Source organism: Giraffa tippelskirchi, chromosome 8 (genome assembly GCF_054371585.1).
Source record: "Giraffa tippelskirchi isolate mGirTip1 chromosome 8, T2T-mGirTip1v1.2.pri, whole genome shotgun sequence".
Taxonomy (NCBI): Eukaryota; Metazoa; Chordata; class Mammalia; order Artiodactyla; family Giraffidae; genus Giraffa; species Giraffa tippelskirchi.
In genome coordinates this window covers 152,250,056-152,262,122 of record NC_137282.1, presented here as the reverse complement: position 1 = coordinate 152,262,122, position 12,067 = coordinate 152,250,056, and the positions used below count along the sequence as shown (strand labels likewise).

Sequence of the window (12,067 nt, the reverse complement as noted above, 5' to 3'; positions counted from 1 at the left end):
GAGGACCACTTGGGCTTGAAAGTGATGGTTGTGTTGATGTCCTGCCAAAGCCTCACAGTTGTTTTTCCTCCTGCCTGTTTGTCCCAAGACACTTTATTTTCAAAGGTTCCACATGGGAGCCAGGAGCAGAATGTCCTTACCTTTCAAGAAGGGGTTCCCCCCCACCCCCATTATTTTATCTGCAGACTTCCCTTCTCAATCTCATTACATTCCTTCTAAAACAAATTCTTAGAAGGGAAAAGCCAAGAGAACCCGGGGGTTTGACAGGCACATGACTTCTGGAGTTTTTCCAGCAGGGAACAATAAAATGCATACATGAAGGTGGGCGGCCTGGGCCCCAAGACAGTAGGAAATAATGACCTGTGATCTGTGAGGATGAGGGCCATGTCTGTTGTGTTGGCCAAAAGGTCATTCGGGTTTTTGCATGAGATCGGACGGAAACGCCCAAACAAACTTTTTGGCCAACCCAGTAGCTTAGACCCTTGCATTCGGAGATGTGGGTCCCCAAAGCCCGGCGAGTACAAGTGCTTTTCCCCGTCACGTGTCCAGAAACAGCACAGCGTGTTGATGTCGGTGATCGCAGGGGAGGCGGTGGCGGCCGTCCGGAGCCTGGAGGACAAGCAGGTGCTGCAGCAGTGCATGGCCACCCTGCGTGAGCTCTTCAAGGAGCAGGTCAGACACATGCCCTTTGAAAAGAGAAAAACACGCTTGCCGCTAACTTCCTGTGCTCTTCAGAGTGGCACAGACCCAAAGCAAATCCATTCATACCGAGCACAAAGGGGCTCAGGGCCATGGGCCCCATTCTTCCTCTCTCTTTTAACATTCAAGTGTTAGTTGCTTGGCCATGTCCAACCCTTTGCGACCCCATGGACTGTAGCCCGCTAGGCTCCTCTGTCCATGGAATTCTCCAGGCAAGAATACTGGAATGGGTTGCCATTCCCTCCTCCAGGGGATCTTCCTGACCCAGGGATCGAACCTGGGTCTCCCACATTGCAGGCAGGTTCTTTACCATCTGAGTCACCAGAGAAGCCCCAACTTTCCACTGAAGTAACTGCATTAGTTTACTCGGGCCACCATGACAGACTGCCACAGACTGGGTAGTCCAAGCAACAAAAATTCATCGTCTCACAATTATGGGGACTAGACACCAGGTCGAGGGGTGGGGGTGGGGGGTTGGTTTCTCCTGAGGCCTCCCTCCGTGGCTCACAGATGGCTGCTTCCGTGTCCTTGTGCCGTCTCTCCTTTGTTGTCTGTGTTCTAATCCTCTCTTTTTAGAAGGGCACTTGGCATCCTGGATTAAGGTCCACCTGAATGACCTTATTTTGACTTACCTCATCCAAGTCCTGTCTCAAATACAGTCGCCTTCTGAGGTCCTGCGGGTTAGGGTTTCATCATCTGAATTTGAGTAGGGGGACACAGTGAAGCTCATAATAGTACCCCATTCCTCCTTTTACACTCTCCCTTTTTTTCTCACATCATGCACACCCCCTTTCTCTCAAGAGGGAAAAGACTCAGCATTTTCCACAGATCCTATATTTGGGTATCCTGTTCCCAAACCCTTGCAAGCTTTGACAGCAGTTTTCCATTCAAAGGGACCTTGTCCAGAATTTTCTTGTACCCCCACTGCTAGTCTCTTTCCCTTTTCTCCAGGAAGCTCACAGGACTTTCTATTTGCCAGTTTACTAAATCTCACTGTCTCTGGAGATTTATAAATGGCATGATGTATATCTTTTTCCAGTAAAGGAGCAGAAGTAGAAAGAAAAGAAATGACTCAAAAACATAATGTACATTAGAAAGAGGGGGGGCCCTCGGGGTATTGCTTATTTTACATGGTGCAATTCTCTCTCACAATAGTCCCTCGCTTGGGACTTTTGTCTCAAAATTCATTTTCAAATCAGTTATCTGGAACTTAGCACACAGTTTGCACAGAAATCTGTTTCACGGTGGCGCTTGGCAGTGGTCAGCCGGCAGGATTATCTGAAACTTAGAGTGAAACATGACCAGTGTAGCCGTTCTGTGGAGAAGCCTGTTGAGAATTCCAGTCAGAGGTCCTCAGACCCTGCCTATCCCTCTCCTCCTCTGGTCCAGCACGTTCCAGGTGATGAGAAGGGGAATGTGTGTGTGTGTGGTAGTCGCTCAATCACCTCCGACTCTTCACGACCCCATGGACTGTAGCCTGCCAGGCTCCTCTGTCCATGGGATTCTCCAGGCAAGAATACCGGAGTGGGCTGCCATGCCCTCCTTCAGGGGATCTTCCCAACCCGGGGATCGAACCTGGGTCTCCTGCATTGGCAGGCAGATTCTTTACTGTCTGAGCCCCCAGAGAAGCCCCAGGGAAGAGGACTGCCTGGACTCTTAGCCTTTGGTGATGACCCCTGGTAGGTGGGGAAATTGTCTCTGGCAGAAGGACAAGGTGTTGAAGTGAGGAGACGTGGGTGTTGGGGAAGGTCAGAAAGATGGGGCAGTGATAGAGGAAGAGACAGATACGGAGCCTTGGGCAGAGCAACAGACAGGCAGTAGGGTCATACTGGGAACTGCTGTCCCAGAATGGCACAGGGATTAACTCCCTTTCCGGATGGCGAGAGGACTGTAATTTTAGAATGGTTGGGTTGCATACAGTCCAAGTCCCTTCTGATCCCTTCTGCTTGACACAGGAGGTCCCAGATCCCACCAAGTACTTTGTCACCCGCTGGAGCACGGACCCCTGGATCCAGATGGCGTACAGCTTCGTGAAGACAGGGGGCAGCGGTGAGGCCTACGACATTCTTGCTGAGGAAATACAAGGAACCGTCTTTTTTGCTGGCGAGGTGGGTTTCATCACTTCGACCCCGATTGCTTTCATTTGGATCACCTGCTTTTAGTTGCAGTGGTCTGTGTTCAGAGTTGAAAAGCGATGTCAAATACCGGCAAAAGTCTTAATGGCAACGAACGGCAGGTACCCTGACAATATCCTCCTCAAACTCCCTGAGCAGCCATTTTTAACTTTTTGCTGTTTTCTTCTGGAGTTTACTTCATGCCTTAAGATTTTTACATTGTTGTCTTTGGATTTAAGAAGTTAAGACATTACCTCCAGACTTCTGTCAGGTTAAAGACTTAGCCTGTTTCATTTCTTCCCTGTTTACTTCACAACTTAATTTTAAATTAGTGTCAGTGCTTATATGATGTGGTTGCTTACTGCTGAGCCAGGAAGGCAACCGCAGATTCTTTTCTTACACAGCTGTTTCCTCTTCAGTCATAGTAGCCTCTTTTTTCATTAGCTTAACTCTTTTTATGCTGCTGCTGCTGGCTAAGTCGCTTCAGTCATGTCCGACTCTGCGACTCCGTGGACAGCAGCCCATCAGGCTCCTCTGTCCACGGGATTCTCCAGGCAAGAATACTGGAGTGGGTTGCCATTTCCTTCTCCATAACTCTTTTTATACCGCTCCTTAAACCTCCCATTTTTTTTGTTGTTGTTGAGCCATACCTGGGAATCTTAAATTCCCCAACCAGGGATCCAACCCATGCCCCCTGCAATGGAAACGCAGAGTTGCAGAATCCTAACCACTGGACCACCAGGGACGTCGCAAGCCTCCCCACTTTGAGTCCTCTCTAGTTCATAGTTGAATCCATATGGACGGCCTGCAGGTTCCATTCCGTGAAACCCCTTTCCTGACATCTTCTCTTTGTTCTAGTTTATCTTGGGGACTCCTGCAGATCTATCCTCCCAGGATTCCTCCTTACCACATTCCAGGGGTTCTTACTTCCTAGATCCCTCTTTTCAGTATTTATTTTTAAAATTATTGTAAACAAAAATAAAGATTTCTGGGGTTGAATTAGTTTGCTTTTGCTATTCCCCACCACCCTTTCCCCACCCCCCACATCCATCTAGTTCATCAAAATACAGTAAATTCTCAGCACTCTTTCATCTGTCTTCATACCCTAATACAGTTTAGGATTATACAGGTCTCGATTCATCTAAAATAGTGTTTTTAATATTTTTTCAGGGCTTTTGAATTATTACAAAAGAATATCATTTTAAAACCAGCTGACTTTGATTTCCTCTTTGGCCTGTAAATCATCAACTTTGTAGGAACAGAACATAATGGTTGCATTCCAGGCCACAACTGTTGACTGCTTCCAAGGGATGGCCCTAATAGGGCTAAAGGGCCATGAACAGGCTTTAGAAGTTTTGACTTCTCTTTGCTGCTTTGATACAATTGCTACCTCAGTTGAGTTGCTCAGTTGTGTCCGACTCTTTGCGACCCCATGGCCTGCAGCACGCCAGGCCTCCTTGTCCATCACCAACTCCCAGGGTTTACTTAAACTCATGTCCATTGAGTCGGTCCATCCAAGCGTCTCATCCTCTGTAGTCCCCTTTTCCTCCTGCCTTCAATCTTTCCTAGCATCAGGGTCTTTTCCAGTGAGTCAGTTCTTCACATCAGGTGGCCAAATTATTGGAGTTTCAGCTTCACCATCAGTCCTTCCAGTGAATATTCAGAACTAATTTCCTTCAGGATGGACTGGTTGCATCTGTTTGCGGTCCAAGGGACTCTCAAGAGTCTTCTCCAGTTGCTACTTCATCTTCTTATAAAAGGGCTCCCCCAGTGGCTCAGTGGAGAAGGCAGTGGCAACCCACTCCAGTACTCTTGCCTGGAAAATCCCATGGACAGAGGAGCCTGGTAGGCTGCAGTCCATGAGGTTGCTAAGAGTCGGACATGACTGAGCGACTTCACTTTCACTTTCCAGTGGCTCAGTGGTAAAGAATCTGCCTGCAATGCAGGACACCCGAGTTCAATTCCTGGGTCAGAAAGATCCCCTGGAGGAGGCATGGCACCCACTCCATGGACAGAGGAGCCTGGCAGGCTACAGTCCATAGGGTCGAAGAGTCAGACACGACTGAAGCAACCAAGTACTTCTTATAAAGCCCATTTCTTTTGAGGTTTCTATTACTCTGCTATTCTTTTCCCCTGAGTAATGGTGTTCCCCCTGACCTCCTGATCATCCTCCTACTTTAAAGTCTTTGGCACCGGGATGTTTTTCCATTTCATTCCAGCTATCAGTTTAGGTGACATGGAACCTAAATTCACGTGAACTTTGTGTTTCTTATATTCCCTTTCCTATGACCTACTTGACTACATTTTAGCTACTCTTCTGCCATAATCACATCCCAGATTTTGTCTTGGTTGCATGCGTGCTCAGTCGCTTCAGTCACGTCCGACTCTTCGTGACCTCATGGACTATATATGCCACACTTCTCGGTCCATGGAATTTTCCAGGCAAGAATACCTAACAACAATGACAGAAAATACCTAACGGTTGTAAATCCAAGCCTAACTTTCCTGTCCTGGTTTGCTTATTTTCTTCCCACTATAACCTCCTTGCAGGTCCGGTTGTCTGTTGATAGTCCCCACCTTTTGTCTTTCCCTTCTGTGTTTGTTACACCTCTTCTTGTTAATACCCATCCAGCAAAACTCCAGCCGACGACGAACTGATTCACCTCTTGTTGCTTGTTTGACTTACCACTGATTACTTGTCTGATGGGAGGGGGCCGTGTCTTACTCATTGTTCTTAACTCCAGTACCTGGCATACATAATACCTTCATGAATGTCACACAGTACTTCACAGGAGTGCTGACTGTATAGAATGAATTTGGTGAAACATGGTGATAAGCCAGCAATGTTCAGGTGCTGTGATGGGTGAGTCGAGTGTTCCTGTGAGCACACAGGAAGGGCAACATTTTAAGAGGATCGGAAAAAAGTGTAAGTTCGTATTATATTTTGATAGTCATCTAAATTCCTTATATATGATCTTGAATTATTTTTTTTAACAGGCAACAAACAGGCATTTTCCACAAACTGTTACAGGGGCATATTTGAGTGGTGTTCGAGAAGCAAGCAAGATTGCAGCATTTTAAATAGAATTTGTCTGGACGCAGCTTTGGAATCTGTATCCCAAATGGAAAGGTTTGAAAGACATGTTAGACCTCACTTTGATAAAATCAAACAATTCTCTCTAGGTGGCAAAACTAAAATGTTCTATGGTGATATGGTAATATAAACCAGTTTTTACCATTCTGAAAGCACAGGTTACAAGAATCCTTTTATAAGCACTTACATTTAATAGCATCTTCCATTGGTCTGACTAGTGCTAAACGTTCCCATTTCAGAGTAAGGCAGAATATAACTTTCAGGTAAGACCTTGGATATGATTCTTCCATGGTTAAGAGATTCCCTTGAAATCTGACCTTTTTTTGGCTGACCAATTTTCACACACTGAAAAACCAAGTCAAGCAGGAATCATTAAAAAAAAAACAAAGCCATGTACTTCTGTGACAATTTATCAGTATCTTTGCCAATGAGCCTTAAGATTTTTATGTAGTTCTAATATTGAGCTTTTACTTAAATTTAGATAGAAATCTTCCCTTTTTGGATACAGTACAAATTCTTCAAAGGTAAATAAAACTTCTATTTTATATTGTACGTATTTCCTCCCATTAGGTGTTCAAAAGAAATTTAAATTCAGCTATCTTTTATAATAAAACATATTAGATCTGTGCACTCATTGGCAAAATTTTCGCTTCAACAGCACACGTGTGGCATCACTGAGAATGAAGAAGAGATGGTGTGGTCTTTGTACTTTAGACACAGAATATGGCTATTTTTCTTAGAGCCATGTTTGTGCAGGTGGCATACTTTAAATAGCCTTAACTTTGGCAACCACTAGCATAAGGGTCTTGTCAGAATAATTTAATAAGTCTCTCCCTACTGCCTCTTTTTAAAATAACTGATTAAGTCTCTAGGAATATTTTTTATAGAATTGTGTTTTCAGTATTCCATAGGCAGGTCCACTGGAAAACTGCAGAAAAATGTGAAATATCCTGGGATAAATATTACACATTTTATAAGCCATATCTTAAAAGCCTGAGAACACAGTAAATATTTACTTTTTCCTTCTTTCACTCAAGACAAAAAAATAAACACTGATTTCAGGGTCTTCAGGATGCCCATCTTGCCAAGAAACTTCAGTTTACAGGTTAGAAATATGGGTAACCTAAGTGCTTTTGTTTTAAAAAGTCTTTGAAGAATTCTTTCAGTATGTTGGTCAGCTTAAAAAAGGACTCAATGACCTTGAAACCACTTTTCAAAATATTAGGTATTTTTTAAATTTAAAGTCAGGTTGTAAGTAGAAATTGTATTTTATGCAAAGAATATACAGTGAACTTTAGAAAGAGCTTAGACATACCTCCCTCCCCAGAAGTATGATACAACTGAAAGAAAGCAAACAGCAGTAAATTGGTTTTAAAGTTAACAGGAAAAGGTTGATATTTAGGGTTATCTAATGAAAGTCATTGGTACTGATTGGGAAGTATTCTGCTTCAAGTGTTTCCTGTATTAAAATGTTTAAATAGCATGTGTCAAGTGATAAATGCAAAACACTTTAAGTTGAAATGGTTCACAGTCCATTATTACTTTGGTTTCTGGGCACTTAAACTTGTATAGTGCTATAAGCAAACAAGGGAGGAGACCTACCTAAATAAAGTACGGTAAATGTGTATTTTAAACCCCTCCCTCATTTCCTGTCTCAAGTGACATCACCTAACATTTTGTTCTTTAAGGAGCCACGGTACTTTTTTCTTATTTGAATATGTTTTTCACTGCTGCCTGAAGATTTTATTTAACAGCAGTGAATATGTGTTTTAACTGCAGACTGTGAACAGCTGATTATGTCAAACTGCTTAATAAAACGTGTTTTTCAAATACATTGTGCACTGTAGTGATGAATACACTCCTCAGCAGATACATCTTCACCAGTTTTTCACACACACCAACTCAATCCCCTCAACCTCCAAACCTCTTTAGACTGTGGTCATAGGCATTACTGTGTATCCTTTTCAAGCGAATGATCACAGATAAGTTAACTCGGATCAACTTAGTTTTGTGAGAGCACAAGCTCCCCACCCCCACCCCTGATTTCTTTGTAATGTATTTTTTCAAAGTAAAAGCGATCAATTACCAGCAATGAGCACTTCAAATTATATGGGCTACAAGGCTAATAAATCCATTAAAAAAATCTATACTCTGAAATACATGTTAAGATACCAAATGCAAAGAGACAGAGGCGTTGATTTATTGTTTTTATTGACAAGGTTTATAGGAACAAACCAAGTATTTAAAACCAAAGGCCAGTTCTCAAGTCTCCTTTAGTTGTTTATTTCATTCACTTGTATTAGTATACCTTTAAGGTCTTAATACATTTATCAAGAAAACAAGTCAAACCTGTGAAAATACCTGTTAGCAGTCAACATATTTTTATATATTTCTGTACTATGATGCAAAGATATTTTAAACACTCAATGGTTCATCAAAGGCCCAATTCTCACATAAGCAGCAGTTTTAAAATGGAGATTATTTAATAAATTAAGACAATCAGAACAAAATTAGTCTCATTCAGGAGTGGTCCATGTGTTCATCACCTAGAATCCTGATTGGCCAAAATTTAACACCCCTGATTTTGTGAATACATTACGTTTCTTTAATGTTAGAAATAAGTCCATCACTTTTGAAAAATACTTTGTCAGATACCCACTACTGTCTACACATTATCATCTTCTGGCATTACAATTGATACTTTCAACCATAATTATAAAGGTGGCCAGGTTTCCTGTAAATACCAGTTTTTTATGTGGGCAAAAGCAGTTAATAATAAAAATCAGTATATTAATTTGAAGCCAAATGTGCTTCTACTTGATCCAGATCCCCCCAATTTTTGAAGTTTTGATGTGTTGATTTTGGTCTACCCTTGATATAAAATGTATCTACAGACACTTGCAGAGTTAACACTAAAACTATAAATTGATGACACTTCGAGGCAAAGCAGAGAACTATCTGTTGCTTCAGTGTTTTCTTCACTGAATTCTGACTTTCACTGCTCTGTCATACCATCTGGTTGAACACTGTCATTTCATAGTTTATAACTGTAAAGATTCCTACTTATATGAGTTTAAAAATTGATCTGCACAAAAGAAATAAAAAAACTTTATATACAACAAATTCGTTTTTAAAAATACAAAAATAACATCTGTCACTCTTGTCATGCTAACAATTTGACATATATATACATGCAGGAGGAAAGTTCCAATTTAGTCATCTGAGCAGCTGAAGCTCGTATCTTTTTAACATGAACACACCGCCACTGGTTTTCACTGACAGATGTGTATTCAAAATACTTCATCTACTAAATACTGCAACAGTCTCTGCATGTATAAATGCCAATTACCATAGCTTCTGTTCTACTTGATTAAAAGTATGACTTAAGCTAATATTGCGCACATACACTAAAAACTACAACAGTTCAAGAATCTATAGTCATATAAAGAAATTCAAAATGTACAAAATACAACTATAAAAGCAAGGGGGACAATTACTGTAGCCATGCAAAAATTTCAACTAAAAACTGCATAAAAATGCAATTTAAAACAGCAAATGCAATTTACCTAACAAGATAAAAAGGTCAGCAGGAAGTTCTACCAACAATGCTTGCAAAGATTTAGAAAAGGAAATACATTCTCTTTGCTGGTATAATGGTATATAAATCAGATCTTTAGCTCCATGGGCACAGGTCATCTGTCTCTGTCCTCTTTCTCAAGAAATTAGCTGTAACGAAAGAGAAAACACTTCCTCATACCCAAAATACAGTACGTGGTACACATAAATCAAAACCTCACTTTATTTTTTAACTTCTACCTTACTACTGTGACCTTGGGAATCAGCTGGAATCAGTATAAGACTACAGCTACTGTTGATTTTCTCCTGCCTTTAATGGGTGGACAGGAAGGAACGTGTGCTCAAGTGGCCACGTGAGCTCCTTGGAGTTGACTGCCTGCCCATGTACACTGGGCCTGTATCTTCATCTGAGGCCAAGTTTTGTCACTAATGTTCTATTTTTAAGCTCTAAAATGGGGATGAAAATAACTATCTTTTCCTATCTATTTTGAGGAAATTTTGAGCAACAAATATTTAGTGACATAAATATTTTGAAAAATATGCAGTATTTACATGTGATTTCCTTTGTCTCTTAAGTCCAAAATGATCAAAACTGGAAAAGTTGGATATAGTTACCTCTTTAACAGTTGTTTTTATGAACTCTTTTCTTTCAGTTAAGTCATAAGCAGGATAATTTTCATACACCTATAGTGAAAAGGGAAAACAAAAGTAGATTGAAAAATCCAATAATATTCTCTCTTTGGATAATGAAGAAATCTGTGCTATGGACAAAGAGCTACATGTAGTTTTGAACAGTACATGCTAACCACCAATGGTTCATTCACCATGTAGAATTCTACAGCAAATGAGTATTTTAATAATACTGTATATAAAGCAGAAAATAAACTAGTGTGCAAACATTCTCAGTGTTATATAGTAGGAGTACAGCTGAATTAACAATAAACATGGATGAGGAAACCATCTAGAAAGATCTTAGTTAAGTGGATTAAACTCTTTATATTGGTAGGTTACCTGTCAGTCATTTTTTTAAAGTATCCTTTTATTTATTCTCTGTTACAGCATCTAACGCACTTAGGATTCCTCCACTTCAACTCTGATGAATTTCAGCCTCCACATCACTGCTCCATCCCTTCCCCGAAGCTATTATCACTGAGATCCAGTTATATCTTTGAGTCCACTCCTAAATTTTTAGCCTCTAGATTTCTCAACCTGATACTTGCTGCTTGCTTTCATAATGACTTCTAGTCCTGACCTGCCCATATATACCCGGTTGGCTTCACTCCTATTGTACAATTCAAGGTCAGCAAACGTTTTCTGCAGAGGGCTAGAAATGATCTCAGCTCTCCAATGACAGTTTTGGTCACAACTACACAGCCGGAGAAGGCAATGGCACCCCACTCCAGTACTCTTGCCTGGAAAATCCCATGGATGGAGGAGCCGGGTAGGCTACAGTCCATGGGGTCGCTAAGAGTCGGACACGACTGAGCGACTTCACTTTCACTTTGCCCTTTCATGCACTGGAGAAGGAAATGGCAGCCCACTCCAGTGTTCTTGCCTGGAGAATCCCAGGGACGGCGGAGCCTGATGGGCTGCCGTCTATGGGGTCGCACAGAGTCGGACACGACTGAAGCGACTTAGCAGCAGCACTCAGCCATGCCACTGCAGCATAAACGCTCCCGTAGGCAATACTCAAAGGAGTGGGTATGGCTGTGGTACAATGGCCCACAGGTTATATTTTGCCAACCTCTGCGAACATGGTCAATCATTTACATTACTCTTGTTTGCCCTTTGTTCTTTCTCTGCAAAACTCCAACCCTTAATTGGTCTAACTACCAATTTTTCTACGGTTAAGTTCCATAGGAAAATGTAACAAATTTGAAAAGAATGGTCTTTTATCAACTATACTTGAATAAAGTTAAAAAAAGAATGGTCCTGTTTCAAGTTCGTGGTATTCAACGTCACAGCCTCCCTAGAAATCCCAAGGAGTTCTAATTAGGTCGCCCTTGCATTCTCACCAGTAGCGACTTCATCCCCTTATTTGTGTCCCACACACTTGCTCTCAGCTGAGAAGACATTACTCTGAATTTCCTCAACTTTCTGACTTGCCTCTTCTCCTCCAATTCATGTGTAAGGGATCCATCAACAGTTCTGTCTCTACCTTTGCAGGGACCCATCTCTCAAGGCTCAGGACCTTCAGCTTCTCCTTGCTCACAACTGTCCCTCAGCCTAACACAAGCTTCCACTCTCCCTCCCTGACCTTAAAAAAATATTTTATCAGCTTGTATCATTCTCCAATTTAATTACTAACACAGAAACTTTAATTCATTCACTTTCCTATTAATTCTCAGTCGAAGACAGAACCCTGGCATCTACCATCCTGCAGAACTGCTATTAGGCGAACAATTCTCTCTGAATTTGTGGAGTCCAAACAAACCCTCATGTTCTCACCTGACCTCTCCATGTTACTAATAATCCCCTTAAAATTGCATAAATGTGTTCACAAAGTCATTAAAATGAACAGTATTTGTCTTCCTTCAACTTTTAATCTCTCTCTCAGAGGAAACCAGTTATCTATTATTCTTCC

The 12,067-nt window shown here is 41.6% G+C and overlaps 2 protein-coding genes across 18 annotated transcripts in view; one reads left to right on the top strand and one right to left on the bottom strand.

Moving 5' to 3' along the window:
* Positions 1 to 7,737, top strand: part of KDM1B (lysine demethylase 1B) — a 42,551-nt gene extending 34,814 nt beyond the window's left edge. For 7 of the 14 annotated variants that reach the window (XM_081518094.1, XM_081518093.1, XM_081518095.1 and 4 more), the window contains 3 exons: positions 550 to 672; positions 2,655 to 2,807; positions 5,811 to 7,737. In XM_081518094.1, the coding sequence (XP_081374220.1) occupies positions 550 to 672; positions 2,655 to 2,807; positions 5,811 to 5,894 (360 nt within the window). In that variant the 3' untranslated portion in view covers positions 5,895 to 7,737. Of the gene's footprint in view, positions 1 to 549; positions 673 to 2,654; positions 3,333 to 4,649 lie in introns of all 14 variants that reach the window. The other 7 variants (XR_014061671.1, XR_014061668.1, XR_014061667.1 and 4 more) reach the window with 4 other exon arrangements.
* Positions 7,738 to 8,101: 364 nt separating this feature from the next.
* DEK (DEK proto-oncogene) overlaps positions 8,102 to 12,067 on the bottom strand; it is a 28,135-nt gene continuing 24,169 nt past the window's right edge. For all 4 annotated transcript variants that reach the window (XR_014061672.1, XR_014061673.1, XM_081518096.1 and 1 more), the window contains 2 exons: positions 10,099 to 10,167; positions 8,102 to 9,633 (listed from right to left, as the gene is read on the bottom strand). Coding sequence is in view for 2 of the 4 variants with exons in the window: in XM_081518096.1 (XP_081374222.1) it covers positions 9,622 to 9,633; positions 10,099 to 10,167 (81 nt within the window). In the remaining 2 variants the exon portion in view is untranslated. The remainder of the gene's footprint in view (positions 9,634 to 10,098; positions 10,168 to 12,067) is intronic.